Source organism: Cavia porcellus, unplaced genomic scaffold (genome assembly GCF_034190915.1).
Source record: "Cavia porcellus strain 051 isolate PalLab524CR breed Dunkin Hartley unplaced genomic scaffold, mCavPor4.1 scaffold_8, whole genome shotgun sequence".
NCBI lineage: Eukaryota > Metazoa > Chordata > Mammalia > Rodentia > Caviidae > Cavia > Cavia porcellus.
In genome coordinates, this window is record NW_026947491.1 from 44,483,544 (window position 1) to 44,502,475 (window position 18,932).

The window sequence follows — 18,932 nt, forward strand, 5'->3', positions numbered from 1 at the left end:
CACCTGGGTTCATCCCCTGACACCAATTTAAAAAAATATTCCTGCCACCCAGGGAGGCCACAGAAGGCAGATGCTGGCCTCTGCCTCATACTGCCCAGCCAGAAGGAGGAAAAAGGAATATTCAGAAGGCTGGCCTTGCTTTATCTTTCTGACTCCTTAACTGTGGGTGGTAAATAGAGTAACTTCCTGTTTCCTGGGTACCCTGTTTCCAGTAATATCATCAGGTTCCCTCTTCTAATGGCCTCTTCACACCCTGCAAAAATAACTTCCCTTTCTGGTAGTTCTAGCCATGATACTAGATATTGACCAGTTGGGGAGTTGAGGGGGAGGGAGGCAGCTGAGGACTCAGAAAGCATTTCTTGGATAGAGAATGCCTCTGGGCTTGCAGAACCCTAACTCCAACCCCTTGAGCTTGTCCTTTGACCTCCTCCACCTAGGATACACAGAGCTGCACAGAGCCCCAGACTTGGCGCAATGGATGCAATGGAGGTGAGGGACCTCAGAGGTCAGAGGTTGGGGATTTAGCTCAGTGGCTCAAGTGCTTGCCTGGTAAGAGCAAGGTCATAAATTCTATCCTAAGTACAAAAAAAAAAAGGATTTTCTCAGAAGTCAGAGGTCAAGGTGTATAGGTCATGGGGTGATAGGTGTCCAGGTTAAAGACTGACTGACTTGCTGATAAGATGATGTGTTGTGTTCAAAGCTGAGTTTAGAGTTAAGGGCAAATGCTCAGATGTTTGAGACATAGTCCTCAGGGCAAGGACCAAAAGTCAAACAGTGTAATTTCCCTAGTAATGTAACCAGAGGTTGCTTCTTTTGTGTGTGTGGGTGGGTGGAATGTGTGCACGCGCATGTACATGTGGTTTATTTGTACGTGTGGTTTATTTGAGACAGAGTCTTGCTATGTAGCTCAAGCTAACCTTAAACTCACCATCTTCCTATCTCAACCTTCCAAGTGCTGGGATTACAGGTGTGCACCAGAGTGCCCAGGCAGGAACCATGGCCTGTCATTTTTCATCTGTAGCATTTAACTCTAGATCTAGCATAGAGAGAAGGTTAGTATAAATGTTTGTCAAGTGAAAGGATAGCTGGGTGGATAGAAAGACACTTTGTCCTTAGGCTGTGAAGAGGCAATTGCTGGAGCGAGCACAGGGGCAGTTGATGGAGCTGCTGGATCAAACCAGGAGGGAAGCCATACAGTCCTACCCGACACAAGACAGACCCGTGTCCTCCACTCCCTCTGACTCAAAGAGCAAGTGAGTCTGAGGGCCTAGCAGGCTGGAAAGGATGCAGGGTCCTCCTCCACTGTAAGGTTATGAGCCATAAACATGCACCCTTCGGCAGCCTTGGCACAACTGTGACTTCGGCCTCCTCTCTACTTCTCTTGTGGCCCTGTCTTCCTCACACTGGTCTCCACCTTCCGGGTCTTCCTTGTCCTGCCTTGGCCCTGACCTTCCCCTACTACCACCCTTGGCTCAGAAGTACTGACCAATCACATGGGCCTGTCCTCCGCCCATTGTCTTCTTCCTTTGGGGCCTGACCTTGAATACTGTCCCCCTTGGGAAACAGAAAGTTTTCATCATCTGAAAATCCCTGATTGAGTAAGTCAAGGGTGAAGATGGGATGGAAGGAAAAGAAAGGACTTCAGGCAGTGGCCTAGGACACCTTATTTCTCATGCCTAGGTTCTAGATGACTTGTGGGAGAGGTTTGGAGAGGGTCTCTGAGGCTGTTTCCCCCATTTACTTAAGCACCAGGATCAGAAGTCTCAGTCTCGACCCAGCCTGTAGCTGGAAGTTTCTAGATCAGTATGCCCTATGCCTTCATGTGTGCAGTTGCCTTAATTAGTGCACTCAACCTTGAGAATTGTACCACACTGACGTCTGCGACCCATCCCTCCAGTGAGCTGATGGAGGTGCAGCATTTCTGTACCATCTACCACATCTTCGCTGCTGGCCTGTGTGTCTTCATCATCAGCACCGTGGCCACTGACTTCATTGATGAGGGCAGGTAGGCACCGTTCCACCCCTAACAGGGACATAGATCAATCAGACCACTTGTTCCCTGTATCTCACCTTCCTCTAGAGCCAAGAAGGCATATGTCCCCCTTTGATTATCAGACACACAACCAACATGGCCTTCAACAACTTCCCATCTAAAATACTCTTGGACCCCTTCCCTCCCTGGCTTTGGATGGCCATTGGTCTATGCCTAGAGGGTCAATTATTTGGAGGATACCATATGCCTCTCAAATTCTTCTCAGTGACAATCTTGCCTTGAGACAGATATAGGCACACACACAGGCACTCCCCCCACAACACACACCTCCACACACATAGTTCTTTCCAAGTTAGCAATATTCACACAAGTAACCTCCATTGAGTACCTACTGAGTACCAGCCCTGGAGGCCAGAGATGTAAAGGGGTAACCCCTGCCCCCAACTATGAGCCAGCTCCAAAATTGTGAAGAAAACAGATGTGCACACAAGTGCCTTGGGTGGGTTGTTCTTCCCACAGAACACACCTCCCTGCATTCTGAGGATGAGCCTCAGAGGGCTGTTGACCCCTGAGGGTCTGTAGTTTTGCATCTATTCTTGGGATCAGGAAGCAGTAAAAGCAAGAGAACCAAAACCTCTAGGTTCACCAGTACTGTTTCTTTTTGCTAAACTTTTTGTTGATTATGAATTTTACAAAGATCAAACCTTAGTTAAAACTTCACATAGGGGTGTAGTTCAGTGGTAGAGCACTTGCCTAACACAAGCAAAGCCCTGTCCTGGGAGACGGGGGCTCAATTACACTTTTTATTGTAAAGTGACAGTGCTTCACTACCTCAGTCTGCAACTGCTCCTCAGAAGTAACCATTTTTAACAGTTGTGAGTTTTTCTCCAGAGCTTTTGTTTGTTTGTTTTGCTTTCAGACTCTATGTATATAGGATATAGGAACCAAAGAAATATATGTTGTAAGGGTTTTCATAAATAAAGTATATACTTATTACTTTGCAATTTGTTTTTATACCCCTAATTTAGAGATATTTCCTTGTCAATCCATTGTTCTTGATGACTTGAGAGCATGGTAGTACCAGACTGTATTCACTTTAGTCCTTTATTAATGTATATTTAGGTTGCTTCCAGTTTTTCACTTTTACAAAGTATACATTTTGCGGGGAGGGCAGGATGATTTCTCTTGGACAGGGTCTCACTATGTAGTTCATTTTGCTCTTGAATTTGCTATGTATCCCAGGCTGGCCTCAAAGTTGTGATGATCCTCCTGCTTCAGCTTCCTGATTGGTGGGATTACAGGCATGCATCACCCCACCCCAACAAAGCATATACTCTTAACCTAGGGACAATCTATGCTCTGTTAGCTTGAGTCTACAATACAGACACTCCAGAGGAACAAAACTAGTAATAAATTGAAGTTAAATTCTAAGTACCTCATACCCTAATGCCTGTGTTATACAGAGTATTACGCTCTTTGGGAGCACCATAGAATTCACAGAGGTCTCAAACAGTCATTTAGAGTCTTCTCTGGCAATGTCCTTTGCCGAGACTCCATTGTCACAGAGGCTCCACCCTCAGCACCTTAGCTGATACACCACACGGAATTTCCACACACCTAACTTATCTTCCAAGAGCAGTGACTGAAGAGGGACAGGACAAGGATAGGCTACACTCTTGTCTACTCTCTCTACCTCCCTTACCCCAAGGCTGGTGCTAGAGTTTGATGTACTGTGCCTGGTAATGTGGATCCCCATGTTCTTGTCCCTTCTGTTGGTGCCCTACCAGGCCCTGTGGCTATGGGCAAGGCCCAAGACTAGGGGCTCCTGGATGCGGGGGTGAGCCTGGGCTGTGTGCTGCTGGCTGCCCTGCTTCAATGCTCTGCATCCTGCTGATCCACGTGGTCCTGAAGCAGGAGCTGCTGCCAGCTTCCCGCTGCGTGCTGGTCTTTTTTTTTTTTTTTTTTTTCAATTTTATTTTGAAAGTGGTAAAATACAACAGAATAAAGCCAACTAAGATCATACAGTGAAATTGGTACAGAACTTCACAGCAGGTTACAAGGATAACAGTAATAGGTATTGCAGTATATTTCATTGTCTTTATAATAGTTGTTCTTTCAATCACGTATATCAAACTGAGATGAAATACAGAACATTATAGAACTTATCAAAACAGAATATTGAATAGAGCAGTACCATTAATCAGAATAGAGCAAAACAGTAATAAAAATATTTGCCTTCAAAGAGATAGTAGGAGGAAGTCCCCTTTATTTGTTATAGTCAACCTCCCAGGAGAGCTCAGATTTCTGGTTCTCATTTGCTAATGGGGGCGGGGGCAGGTGAAGCTGGGTAGGGGAAGTGGGATGTTTGACCCTAGGCCGTGTACCAGTAGGTTCACCATTGCTTAGGAGGGAGGCAGGCTGGTTGTTTGGTTTCACAGCGTCCTAAGTTCCAACATGGCGCGGATCTCAGGAGCTGCTGCTGGTTCTCCCCCTGGAAGGGCTGCAGTCTGCCACACCACCACTGCTTACCAGGGAGGGGAGGTACTTGCTTGGCTTCCTGGTGCCCTAAGTTCCAACATGGTGTAGATCTCAGGAGCTGCTGCTGGTTCTCCCCCTGGATGCGTGCTGGTCTTTGAACAGATGGGAGGAGCCATGCTATGGGTCTAGGGGATGGCGAGCTGCACTATGAGGTGGGGCCCATGTGAAGAGGATGGAGGACACAGTACTGGCAGTGATGGGGTTGACCATGAGGATTTGAGAGAACAGAAGGGGCTCCAAGGAAAGTAAATGAAAAGGGGCTGCTAAACAAATAGAATCTGGTGGGAGGAAGTCTCCACCCTGGCCTCTCCTGTCCTCTTCTACCCTTTGTCCCAGCAGCACCTGTCTGCATTAGATTATAATGCCACCTGACTAAACCCGGGAGGACAGGTTCTGACCAGAGAGATCTTAAATCTGTTTGTCTTTGTGATAAACAAGAACACAGAGAGGTTAAGTGATTTTCTTGGCCTGCCTTCTACTCTATCACCTCAGGTCAGGCTCCTGATGAAAAGCTACTCCTTCCTGAGAGAGACCATGCCTGGGACCCTTCGTGTCAGAGGAGGTGAGACCTTCAGCTAGCCCTGTCATGAACTCAGTCCTCTTAGCCAGTTGAATAAAACCAGCAACTGCAATGTTCTCATAAAAGCTCTGCCTTCCCAGGCTATCTTACCCAGCAACCCCAGCTTTGGCTCTCAGGTGGATGGGCTCTGTGGATTTAGTCATTAGGGTTCCTAAGCCCCACTTCTGAGAGATGTGCTCTGTTACCCAGGACTTCCTGGAGAAACACAGGATTCACAACACATATGAGGAAGTCAGGAAAGAAGGGCAAAAGAATAGGTGATGGCACTGTAGCTGCTAAGTGAAGCTCTGACCACAGTAGGCTCTGTATTAAAAAATAGGGTGCCTGGACTAGAAGCAAAAGAAGTGTTGTAAGCTGTGGTGTGGTGGCATATGCCTGTAATCCCATCACTCTGGAAGCTGAGGAGGAGGATCACTGGTTCAAATCTTGCCTGATCAATTTAGCCAAACTCTGTCTCAAAAGAAAGAAAGAAAGATAGAAAGACCTGGAAATATAACTATAAAGGCCCTAAATTAATCCCTAGTACGTGTGGGGTGGGAAGAGACCCCTATATCTAGCCCCTTGCCCATCTACCTGTCTACTCCTTAATCCCCCTCCCTTCAGCTGCCAGCTTACCACTCCCCCTTCCTGTTCTCACCCACTCCTTCTGACCCACCCTTCTCATTCCTCTCCAGGAGAGGGGGTCTGGGCCCCTAGTTTGTCCAGTTACCTCTATTTCCTCTTTGCCCCACACTCATCTATCGGGAGACTTACCCCAGGTAAGACCTTGCACTCCTCCCCAAATTCCTAGGCCCACCAGGAACTTTGCTCTTCTATTCTCCTCTCCACAAGGTCCTTTCTTCTCTAGGCCCTGGCCACTTGCTCAGGAAGTACCTCACAATAAAGATGGGAAGGCAGTTGGGCATGGTGGTGCATGCCTATAATCCCAGCATTTGGGAAGCTTTGACAGGAGGATTGCTGTGACATGGAGCCCAGCCTGGACTACAAAGTTGAATTCAAGGCAGCCTGAATTTCATAGTGAGACCCTGTCTCAAAAGGACAAAAAAAAAAGGGGGGGTGGAGTGGGAGGTAGATGCCCATCCCTCTCATTCAGCCCGTGATGTCACTAGAATGATCAACTGTCCTGGTTTGTCTGGTTCTGTTCTGATTTTAGTGCTGAAAATCCTTCATATCTCAGGAATCCCTGATCACTAGTCATCTTAGTTGACACCCATGCTAAAAATTCAGTTGCTATCTTTGTTATAGAAAGTGTTCTAGACCCATATCTCCCCAGAAAGTCTACCCAGGCCTCAACAATGGATGACATGCAGAAAGAGTCTCAGACCTGAGCAGAGAGTGACAGAAAAGACCCAGAATCATGTTAGGTGCTGCAGGACTTCCTTATTGCTCCAGCATCAGGTGGAATTATGTGGCCAAGAATTTTTCCCAGGTCAGAAGATGGGCTAGAAGGTGGCCAGCTGCGACCCACAGTGGCTGAGATTACTCCCAGGAGTGTGAAAGGGGACACCTGGAAGAGAAAGAGGCTGGTTCTAAGGGAGGACAGGGCAGAGGCTGGGCCGCAGTCCCATTTAGACTGAGGAACGAGTGTCCCCTCAAAGCTGTGCACCCTGGCTCCCTCTGCAGGCCCTGTGCTGTGTGCTTTATGCCTGCTTCATTCTGGGTCACCTCTGTGTTCCTGTCTTTGCCAACATGAGCAGGGAGCCCTTCAGCCCCCGTGCCCTGGTGCTTTTTGTTCTGCACGGCACGTTGCCAGGTAAGCCCTTTGAGGAAGACAGGAGGCTGGCCCTGGGAAGGCTTGGCAGGCAAGGCCTCGCTCTGCACCTGCTTGTTGGGAGCCGCCGACACCGGTCGCCTTACTTGGCGGACGTAGGGCCTGTGGGTGGGAGCGGAGCCTGAGCTAGATTGCCCCTCCCATCGAGTGAGTCAAGTTGGCGCCTGCTTCCTGCCCCCTGATTGCGCTGGCGACTTAAACAACCCGCTCTGTAAGATAGTCTGCCTAGCAACAACTGATGTTAGCCAATCAGCCCGCATCGCGCGCTTTGAACTGATTGGCCACTGTCACCCTATAAAAGTGAATGCCTCTCCCGCCATGAGACAGGAAGCACAAAGAGAGATAGAGAAAGTCCACCGGCGAGAAAGGGCTGGTGGCAGAGAGGAGGCCTCGCGGGGCCCACGCGGAGACAAATAAAGGCAAGGTTGCACACCGCCAGACTTTGTCGTGTGTCTTTCCTGCCGGCCGGGAGCGACCCCGACATTTGGTGGCCCGTACGGGGACTGATCAACCCCGAGACACGGCGGTGGTGTGCAACGCTCCAGCGTGGTGCTGCCGGACAGGTGAGTTGGGGATAAGCCTGGGCTCTGGGTGGCGCGCACCTACAGGGCTTTTAGACTCCCCTCAGGCTCACGCGTAGGTGACGGGTTCTCTAAGTCACACGCGGTGAGTTACAGCCCTTAGAGGTTGAGGATGGGTAATTTACCGAGCGCAGAGGCGCGGCCCTTGGTAAAGGCCCTTAGGAAGCTTTTAAAAGCTAGAGACCTCAGGGTAGGTCAAAAAACACTGAAACTATTCATAGCAGAGGTAGATAGGGTGGCTCCCTGGTTTTTACCCACGGGGCATTTAAACCTGCCGTCATGGGAGAAGTTAGGCGGGGACCTCGCTTCGGCGGAATTGGAAGGGGATATTTCGCCGGCTATTCGCCCCCTGTGGGAAATGATACATGCGTGCCTTGACTCCTATGCCGAGTTGCGCCGCGAATTGTGTGCGTGCGCCGCTCGAAAAAAGCAGAGAGAGGAAAAAGGGCCCCCGAGCGCTCTCTGGCGGGGAGGAGATAGAGAGCCATCCGCTCCGCCCTGGAGCTCTTCTCCAGAAGCGGCTCCCCGCCAAGAGGCCGCTACAGGGAACCCTCCCTTCTCTCAGCCGGCACAGGAAGTGACGCCCCGTTCCACTCTGTCGTGACCGCCGTCCTATGACGTTGCGCCGCGGGGCGGACGGTATTTTCATGGGCGGCTACTCTGCCGAGCAGGCTGAGAAAAACGCCGGTTGAGGAAACGGGGGCTGGGGATTTAGCTTAGCGGCATAAGCACCTGCCTTGTAAGCAGGCAATCGCGAGTTCGATCCCTGGCACCGATAAAAAAAAAAAAAAAAAAAAAAACGAAAAAGACCAAAAATAAAAAAAAATAAAAAATAAAAAATAAAAAACAAAAAGGGGGAGTAAGCCAAGGCCTGCCTCCAAAGGCGCGGTTATCTATGGCATGACAATGGATGGGCCCGGATCCGGTGGTTAGCTGGAACCGAGGCGCGGTTTGTGTTTTCCTGCAGGAATCGGGACGAGAACCACTGTGGGTCCCAGAGAGGTTGCGACAAGTCCCTCGACTAAAGATCAGGCCTGTTCCACCAGAGGCCAACCGCAGACCCAACAACAAGATGAGCCCTAAAAAAACTGCAGGACAATCCCTTTTTGGGGAGCCTGGAATGGCTTGCTCCCCTATGTTTTACCATTGTTAGGTCCCCTGTGCTCCTTGCTTCTGCTCTTACTTGTAGGACCATTCTTGCTCCGATGGGTTACATCATTTATTAATGGGCGCCTTGCGGCGGCCCGGCGTCAAGTACGCCTGGTTGCCCATGCGGCCCTGGCAGCAGCCCGTGATGGGCACAATGACCCCCAGGCTTACGCATGGCTCGCTCGACTGGCCTACGACTGGGTCTAGGTGTGGCGGGTCTTCCGCATTCCTTCCCTAATGACACCACACAGCAGGGTAGGTGAGTCAATGACGGGTAAGAGCGTGCCTCCCCAGCATGACTCGACCTAAGCCAGGCCCTACCCCATGGCGCACGAAAGCCGCTGGATTACTAGAATCTGCCCAGATCTAGATGCCTCTCCGAGGGGATCACACGGAGGGGCATGAGTGCATGCCTATGTGCATCCAGGTTCCGTCCAGTTCACTCCTGGCCCTGGAAAAAGGACGAGGGTCTCAAGGCCTTGGCAGACCCGGGGGCGGCCGACCAGGGTCCAAGCCAAGGGCCTACGGTGGGCCTCAACACAGGGCATAAGCCTCTGCACTCCATCCAGGGCGGGCTGCGATGCATACATTCATTCAAAGTAAATAAAATAGGGGGAGATGTTGGGAGCCGCCGACACCGGTCGCCTTACTTGGCGGACGTAGGGCCTGTGGGTGGGAGCGGAGCCTGAGCTAGATTGCCCCTCCCATCGAGTGAGTCAAGTTGGCGCCTGCTTCCTGCCCCCTGATTGCGCTGGCGACTTAAACAACCCGCTCTGTAAGATAGTCTGCCTAGCAACAACTGATGTTAGCCAATCAGCCCGCATCGCGCGCTTTGAACTGATTGGCCACTGTCACCCTATAAAAGTGAATGCCTCTCCCGCCACGAGACAGGAAGCACAAAGAGAGATAGAGAAAGTCCACCGGCGAGAAAGGGCTGGTGGCAGAGAGGAGGCCTCGCGGGGCCCACGCGGAGACAAATAAAGGCAAGGTTGCACACCGCCAGACTTTGTCGTGTGTCTTTCCTGCCGGCCGGGAGCGACCCCGACACCTGCTGTCAGTTTCAGGGCCTTCTCCTGAATTTCCTCTCCCATCTGTCCCATCCTGTGTGCTCACTGCTGCCCTCTCGGCTCAGCCTCTCTTCCACCTGCTCCTGACGCTGCCTCCCAGGCGCACTTCCCTAATGGTACTATCAGCTAATCATTCCCTGTACTGTTCCAGACACCAATGATTCTCCACTGCTGGCAATGTCCAGATAAAACTTAAACACTTGTGTGGCACTGAAGGCCCCAGGCCATCTCATCCTGCCATAAGCCCAGCTGTCCCCTGAAAGACACGTGGTTCCACCTCTGGACCTTTGTGCATAGGGGCCCCTCAGCTTGGAATGCTTTTTCCGATTTTCTTAGCAGTTGATGGTTGAATTAGCTCCCCTCTGGGAATCCTTTCTCCTCTTCTTCTTTCTCCCCTCCTCCTTCTTTTTTTTTCTTTTTTATTTTTTCTTTTTTTTTTTTTTTTTTTTTGTCTTTTTCTTTTTTTTACTGGTACCGGGGATTGAACTCATGGCCGCCTGCTTGCAAAGCAGGTGCTTATGCTGCTGAGCTAAATCCCCAGCCCCCCTCCCCTTCTTCTAATTCTTGTTGTTATCATCCTTCATCTTCTCCTTCCCTTCCTTCTCTTCATCAAGTGGTCTTCTTCAAAATTTGTTGCTCCATTCAAGCTGGACTTGAAGTCCTTAACTTAAGTGGCCTCACTCCCTGAGTAGAACACCACCTGGCCTGGCTAAGTCTTCCTTGTTTAATTATAGTGACCCAAGGGACTTCCGGGAGAACATGGCGGACAGATAACAGCAGCTATGGAGGTTCTCTGAAAGACCTGGCTCAGAAGTCAGGAATGGTGCGGAGTAAGGAGACATAAGCCGGTAGAGATATGCTCTGCTGACCCAGGAACGAACTGGGCTGAGAGAAACCAACTTGGAATGCAGTCCTGGTGCTAGAACAGGAACAGAAAAGCCTCAGTGTGGAGGCTGGAGCCCGCGCCATTGGAAGCCGCGATTTGGGTTTCCCGCCGCGCGGCAGCTGCCTTTACATTGGCTCAGCAAGGAGAGAGACGCGCAGAAGCTCTGAGAACGGGAATCTGCAAACGGAGTCGAAAACAGGACGGGCAGGGAGGTGTGCACTGACTTGTGGTGAGGTGAGTGAGAGAAACTGACACTCTATCACAGTTTGACTCCAGCAGAGGACATTCTGGGACTGGACAGACTTGTGGGAGCAGGGCGCGGTGGCGACTTCAGCCACACACCCCCCCCTCTCAGGCGGGATTGGTGAGAAGTGCCTAGCCTACGTGACGCTGCTGGCGGACCCAGTAGGCTGGCCCAACCCAGATCCCAGAGCCTGACGGTGGCCTTGAGGGGCGGCCCCGCGTAGGCTGCCTGGTCTGGAACTTCCTGGTGCGCTGCGGTGGGCGGGAACACCTAACCGGCGCAATTCAATCAGACTGTGGCTGACAGGGAAGGAAGCTGGGCCTCCTATATACGCTTGCATATATAAGGAACAAAGAATATGGGGAGAGGCAGCAACAAGAAAGGCTCCTTGGCCCCCAATCCTGAGAAACAGGTAATAGCGGACACCGCACCAATAGACATAAAGCGCCATCTAGAGAGCCTCATAGATCAGTTCAGGAATGAAGTTATCAATGACCTGAAGCTAGAAGTAAGCAGAATAGTTAGAGAAATGCTAAGCACCACCCAAGAAAAAACAGATGGTGGAATGGAAGAACAGAAAAAGAGGGGAGAATTGTTTGATGGAGAAAATAGAGAAAGCATAGAATACGTGAAGCAGGTTCAAAGGGACTACCAGGAAACTAAAAAGTCTATCGAAAACTGGCATAACAGCTTGAAAGAAACTAAAGACAGACTATCTGAACTGGAGGGCAGATTTGTATTATGGGAGAATGAAATGAAAAACTTCTTAAAAATAACAAAGAAACAAACAGCAATAATACAAAGACAAGAAGATGATAAGAGGATCCATAACTTAAGAATTAAGAACATAAAAGAAGAAGTAGGGACACAATCAAATGAACCACAAAAGCTACTCACAGAAATAATGCAGGAGAATTTTCCTAATTTAGCAAAAGGTAAAGATACTCAGATGTATGAGGCATACAGGACCCCAGCCACCTACAACCCAAACAGAGCAACACCCAGGCATATAATAATAAAAATTCCAGAAATTCAATACAAGAACAGAATATTAAAAGCTGTCAGAGACAAGAAACAGACCACTTACAAGAGAACACCCATCAGAATTACATCAGATTTCTCTGCACAAACCATCAAATCACGAAGAGCGTGGGGGGAAATAATTCAGGCTTTGAAAGATAATAATCTCCAGCCAAGATTGAGATATCCTGCACAACTGTCCCTGGAAATTGATGGAAAAACAAGGTGCTTCTAGGATAAAGAGGAACTGGGGGAATTTGCAACCACCAATTCAACTCTACAGAGAGTATTGCAGGATATTCTAAAAAAAGAAAAATACAAAGAATCCAGAAATAGTGGCGGGGAGGCCACAACGAATGGAGCAGAGAACAAAATGAAGAAGACAAACTGACAGCTACTGACAGAAAAAGAGCTCAACAGAAATGAGGCAGAGAAGATTGGATGATAGGAACAGCTATTTTGGAGAAAATGATGTCTTAATAGGTAATACTGATTTAGTATCATCTTGTTTTGAAGTCTCATCAAGCTTTTGTTCTTCTGTCTCCAATGGTCTAAACAGGTTGTATCTGATTGAATTTTATTATGTACGATAGTATAAGCAAAAACTTTTAAAGACAAGGAGATTATACAGAAACCATTATTCATTTTCTGTTAGTCGATTCTAAATACCCTGTAATGCTGTCATTCTCTTAAATGGTTTTACATTGTTTTGATATATTTAATGCTACAGTATACGAAGTTGTACTCAAGGATTTCAAGGAAAGAGACAATATGGTAACTACTTTTATGTCAGGATTATCTTGTGGTGAAACACTATTCTGCTTAACTGGTTATGCTTTGATCTACGCTGTTTGGCTGTTATGCCCTCTTTTATCTCAATCTCCACTCCATTATTTACTTTTTTATTTTTATCCTTTTAATTAAGGGAAAAAATAAAAATAGCAGGATATATTATAGTAACCCACTTTGACTTTCCATTATCTTGATTTAAAGCCCTGTACTACTCTCACCATCTTGTTTTTGACTGATGTTCCCCTATTCTGTTTTGCTGGATAGTACCAGGTTCGAAAGTTTAGGCAACAGCTGTGAAGATAGTGAGATTCATTATGACGCCCATTCTCGTTGACTTTTATCTACTTTTGGAGACCTGCAATGTCTCCAACGTTTTGATTTTGTCGGTTTTGTTCTTTACTGTTTTGATCAATTTTATTATAACTGATGATATAGGCAGTTCTATTAGAGATAGCAGGAGGCATTATGGTAACCATTATTGATCACCTTGTATTATGTTTTTACATTATCTATTATGTCCACCCTTTTGATTTGACTGACTCTGTTCTGTTATGTCACATTTGGTTTTACTCTCTTCCAAAAAAGTAATAAGAATCGTGGGAGCAATAAAACCCAAAATGTGTAATAGTCATTGTACAAAAGAAAGTGTTCTAAATGATATAACTGCATGTATATTTAAGTGTATAAGATAGAAAATGATATCACTGAGTTTTATTGGATCATTGAACAGAACTGTTTGCAGTATCATTGTTGGAATGTCCACTTTACAAGCTTTAATTTTGTGACTTGAACAATTATTTCTAAGATGACAATATGTAATCCATTAACTAGTGATTTCCTAGTGTTTATTTTTTCCTGTAAATCTGTATAACTTGTACCCTTTCTCTGTTTTTTTTTTCTCCTTAAATAAAAATTTAAAAAAAATTATAGTGACCTGGGGCTGGAGTTTAGCTCAGCAGCATAAGCACCTGCCTTGTAAGCAGGCAGTCGTGAGTTTGATCCCTGGTACCAATAAAAACGAAAAAGACCAAAAAAAAAAGAAGAAGAATTATAGTGACCCACCCATTCCTCTGCACTGCCAAGCATATCAGTGGCTGCCATGTTTCATTCCCATTGCACTGACCTTGGTGGACAGATGGATATGTCTATCTGATGTCTCTCTCTCTCTCTCTCTCTCTCTCTCTCTCTCTCTCTCTCTCTGTGTGTGTGTGTCTCTAGTCAGTCTGTGAGCTCCTAAGATCAGGGGTTGTGTGATTCATCTCTATTCTGAACATCTAGCATGAGGTAAATGGCAAATAAATATTCACAAGCAAATGGATAAATTAACAAATATGTGAATATGTGGATGACTGACGAACCCTTGATAAGATTTGACAATAAATAAATAAAATTAAATTAAAAAGATTTGACAGTAATCCTTATCCCCATTGCCAGGCATCTTCATGCTGCTGCTCATCTTCTTCACTTTCCTGCACAGCTGGCTCAATGCCTTCACTGAGATGCTACAGTTTGGAGACCAGATGTTCTACGGAGTGGGGCCTGGACCACGGCCAACCGGGAGCTAGATTCAGGGAGGACTGAGAAGGGGAAAGAGGAGTTGGTGGTGGTGTTGGGTGTCACTTTGCTGTGTTATTGGCAATGAGCAGTGTGGCTCACTCTGGGTGTGAGTTGATGCCACCCTTCCACTGTCTGACAGCCAGGGCTAACTGCATTTGTGTGGCTGGAACAATGGAATCTTTCTCTCCTAGGAAGGGGCGGCCCTAGTCCTCAAGAGGGAGCTGGAAAAGTGCAGATGTCTCTCTTCAGCCAGAAGCCAGCCCTTCTGGGGCACGGAGGGGCGTGGTATAGGCAGCTGGAGCAGGGAGCTTTGGGAGAAGCTGGGGCCTGGGATGTTCACCTCCTTTCCCTCACCCGGCCCCATTCCTTCACAGGAGTGTTGGACTTCAACGTCCTTTTCCAACTACTACCACACGTGGAATGTGGTGGTCCACGGCCGGCTGTATAGCTACTGTATCAGGACGGCTGTGGGTATGGGCCCTGAAGACCCTTCACTGCCTCTGTTAATGGAGGCTATTGGGGGCACCCTCTCCTCTCCTGCCTCTGTACCACCTGCCCTATCCAGACCCAAGAACTCTATTGATTTAACCTGTCCCCATTCTACCCAACACAGTGTACAGAAAGTCTGCCTTAGAACCATTTTTTCCTTATAGCTTTCACAGGAGCATATATGTAACAATTCAAGGATTTTTACATACATCTAATCAGCACAGTGATCCTGAGAAATAAGGCTTATTATATATCCCAATTTAAAAAGTGTAGCTAAGGCTCCGTGGCTAATACAATGTTCTTAAATGAGACTGACGTTGGCCCTTCTGACCTGGGGTCCCATATTCTTTCCATCGCACCATACTCCCTCGTGGTTTCCTTAAGGAGGGGACTTTTCATGGAGGGACTGGGGAAGACACTCCTCGCTCCCCCTTGTGGGAAGCCGCCTATGAATGGCGCCCATTTCCTGCTTCCGGGTTCTTCCCGGCCTGAACAAGCCCGCCAAATTGTCATATCTGCCCAGTTACCCGTGACGCTAGCCTATCAGCTTGTTAGGCGCGCTTCTCTGTGATTGGATACTGCTTCCCCTTATAAGAGGTTGTTCCTGCCCCCAACGGGCGGAAGAGGAACCAACACTGAGGGTGGCGGACCTTGTCAGGTCCGGTTCGCTGTACGCAATAAAGTTTGAGAGCTGATCCTGCTCGAGTTTGGTCTCCTGTCTCCCGCGGCTCCGGTCACCCCTCACCCTGCCAGTTCCTTGGTGGCCAGGCCCGAGAGGCAGACATGATAGGTGCGTTTCTGGTCTCTGCTGTGGTGTACATCTTCTGCTTTGTCCTGGGGTTCTATCCCATCTGCTGATGCTGTTCCTTGTCTGTGGGGGTGAGCTTGGCCTCCATGTCACTGGAGGGGAGTCAGCCAGAAGAGGAAGCAAAGGTCCTGCTCCTGGGCAACCTAGATTGATGGGGAAGCTACTGGGCTTGAGGACAGGATGGACGGAGCCTTGGGAGAATCAAGGGAGCCAGCAAGGGACAATTCTGGGGATTTCCTGTTCTATGACTTCCTAGTGCCTGAGACAAAGAGAAAGCAGGCCATGGGAACCTGCAGTTGGAATGACAACCTTTTTCCCTACACCAGTGCTGCTGAACTTCACAATGAATGACCACCACACAGGCCCCACATGGAACGTGCTGATGTGGACCTTGCTTTTCCTGGGCCAGGGCATCCAGGTCAGCCTGTACTGCCAGGAGTGGTATGCACGGCGGCACTGTCTTCTGCCTCAGAAACTGCCCTCACCACTGCTGCATCAAGAGTTTCAAAGCAGGGTCAGAGTTAGTGTCTGGCCTGGAGGGATGGGCTCCCCCACTTTGGATATACAACATGGGTCACCAGAAGCATTCTCCTTCACATTCCACCCTTCACTGGCACAGACAACCTTCTGGGACCTGGTGACACCTTGGTCTTGGTCCTGCCATCCCTAGAGGTCAGGACAACTGCACTGCACAGATGACAGACCAAGCTCTTCTCTGCCTGCCCAGCATGGGGCTGGAGTTCTACTCAGTACCGCCAGACCTGCTCTGAGTCGAGGGCCTACATGCAGCACTCCACCTGCACCCATGGGGACTCTGGTCTAGACACATATGGAAGGTTAAGCACAGGTCAGCATGAAGTGACTCTCAGCGCATCTCCACAGATTGGGTAGAGGTCACCCTCCCTCCCAGCTCATGGCTGTGTATACTTGGGGAGATTTGTGGGGCCATAAAGTTGTAGTGAACAGGGACACTCAGAGGAATAGGGGCCACCAAGGCTCAAGAAGTGTTTGTTTCTTAACTTTGTACTCCTCTCAACACAATAAAGTCTTTGTCTCTCTTTATTAATTTATTTTCCTTTGCAGACATGCCCCTGGGGACAGGCATTGTTGAACAGGGGAGGTCTGCAGAGATGGGACTTTGTGGTGAGCCCTGAGGGTGTAACTCAGCGACACAGTGCTTGCCTCATATGTAGGAGGCCCTGGGTTCATCCCCGAACCTTGCCTCCAAAAACTTTCACGGCAGAGCCAGTCTGGGGGGACATTCTGTTTACTGCCTTCCCGCTTCTGTGCTACCCCCTCTCTCACCTCTACTCTTTCTCCAGTTCAAGTGTTATATTTGTCACTTTCCCCTCAATAGGACACAGTACTTGGCACCCATAATTTAAGAGAGGAAATGTTTATTTGGCTCATGGTTTCAGTCTCTGTTTGGCTGGTTCCAAGGCAGAAATGGCATGATGGAAAGGCCTAGTGGAAGAAAGTTGCTTCATCTCTGCCATCCAAAATGCAGAAAAAAGGGAGGAACCAGTTACAAGAATACACCTTGTAGCTGGCAGTGATGGCATGCAAACACATGTAATCCCAGCACTCGGTGTGGGGGCTGAGGCAGGAGGATCACAGAGAGTTCAAGAACAACCTGGGCTCCCTAGTGAGCTAAAGACCAGCCTGGATTACACAGCAAAACTTTGTCTTGAAAAAAAGTAAGTAAGTAAATAAATATATATTTGCATACAAAACTGTTCTAGAAGCCAGACTCTGTGATGTCTTTCCCACAGAGATTTCCTGTAAAACCCAGCCCTGAGGAGACCTCTGGGTATGGGTGTGAGTGGCTATTAAGGGCAAAGCCAGGGCTGGGGATTTAGCTCAGTGCCACAGGCTCCTTCCTGGCACACGTGAGGCCGTGAGGTCAAGAGTTCGATCCCTGGTACCAAAAAAAAAAAAAAAAAAAATTTACAGTATGTGCAGAATCAAGCTCTAAAAAGCAAGGTCCCTAAGACAGCGATAGGACACCTTTTTCTTTTTTCCTTTCAACAGTGAAAATGATGTCTTCTTGGAAGAAGCTTCAGTCTTTACCTTTCATTTGGATGTCATCTCCTGGCTTCCAGTGTAGACTCTTTAGCCTTTCATCGTAAAGCCTTCGGCCTTCTGTCCAAACCCATCAACCTGTTGGTGTGGACTTGCACAAGACAGTCGAGTGAACTCCAGACCTTGAGTTGAATCCTTCGGCCTCCAGTGCATAGACACCCTCTGCACGCATCCTCATCGGACTCTGTGGCTGACCATCATAAACCAATCTTGTTGTTTCTTTTACATCTGTATGTCTCGTGTTATATCTATTCTTTCTAGTAAAACCTTGACTAATACATTCTGGTTCCAGATGAATTTTAGGATTGTTTTCTCTAATTCTGTGAGACATGCTATTGGAATTTTGATTGAGATTGCACTGAATCTGTATAACAGTTTTGGAAGTATGGCCACTTTCACCATATTGGTTCTTCCTACCCAAAATCATGGGGTATCTCTCCATTTTCTAATATCCTCTTCAATTTCCTTTTTCAGAGTACTGTAGTTTTCAATGTAAAGGTCTTATATCCTTTGTTAGATTGACTCCTAGGTATTTCATCTTTTTAGATGTTATTGTAAAAGGTATTATTTCACTGATTTCTCTCTCAGTGAGTTTGTTATTCATGTACAAGAAGGCTATTGGTTTTTAAGTGTTGACTTTGAACCAGCTACATTACTGAATTTGCTTATTAAATCTAGAAGTCTTTTGGTGGAGTTTTTGGGGTCCTCTAAATAGAGTATCATGTCATCTGCAAATAATGATAGTTTAACTTCTTCCTTTCCTATCTTTATTTCTTTTATTTCTTTCTCTTCTCTAATTGCTTCAGCTAAAGTTTCCAGGACTATGTTAAATAAGAATGGAGACAGTGGACATCCTTGTCTTGTTCCTGATTTTAGAGTGAAAACTTTCAGTTTTTGTCCATTTAGCATGACACTGGCTGTTGGTTTGTCATAAATGATCTTATCAGATTGAGGTAAAGACCTTCTATTCCAATTTTCTATAGGGTTTTATCATGAATGGGTGCTAAACTTCGTCAAAAGCTTTTCTGCATCTACTGAGATGATCATATGATTTTTGTCCTTGGCTCTGTTAATAAGGTATATTACATTTACGGGTTTACATATGTTGAATCATCTCTGCATCCTTGGGATGAATCCCACTTGATCATGGTGTACAGTTTTCTTGATGATTTGCTGCAGTCTTCTTGCCCATATCTTATTGAGGACTTTTGTGTTGATGTTCATTAGGAAGACTGGCCTGTAATTTTCTTTCTTAGTTGGGTCCTTCTCAGGTTTTGGAATCAGAGTAGTGCTTGCTTCCAGGAATGAATTCAGGAGTATTGCTTCCCTTGCAATTTCATTAAAGAAGCAGTGGTGTTAGGTCTTCACTAAATTT

At 47.5% G+C, this 18,932-nt stretch overlaps 1 protein-coding gene across 1 annotated transcript; it reads left to right on the forward strand.

Moving 5' to 3' along the window:
- Nucleotides 1-474: 474 nt before the first annotated feature.
- Soat2 (sterol O-acyltransferase 2) lies at nucleotides 475-16,501 on the forward strand. The gene is given in 17 exon segments (XM_063255573.1): nucleotides 475-489; nucleotides 1,117-1,253; nucleotides 1,536-1,598; nucleotides 1,898-2,005; nucleotides 3,702-3,823; nucleotides 3,826-3,858; nucleotides 3,861-3,944; nucleotides 5,019-5,093; nucleotides 5,786-5,830; nucleotides 5,833-5,869; nucleotides 6,504-6,540; nucleotides 6,735-6,864; nucleotides 14,056-14,153; nucleotides 14,553-14,645; nucleotides 15,421-15,517; nucleotides 15,520-15,546; nucleotides 15,802-16,501. Coding segments are annotated over 17 exon segments (1,545 nt in total). The 3' UTR covers nucleotides 16,146-16,501.
- The last annotated feature ends 2,431 nt before the right edge of the window (nucleotides 16,502-18,932 follow it).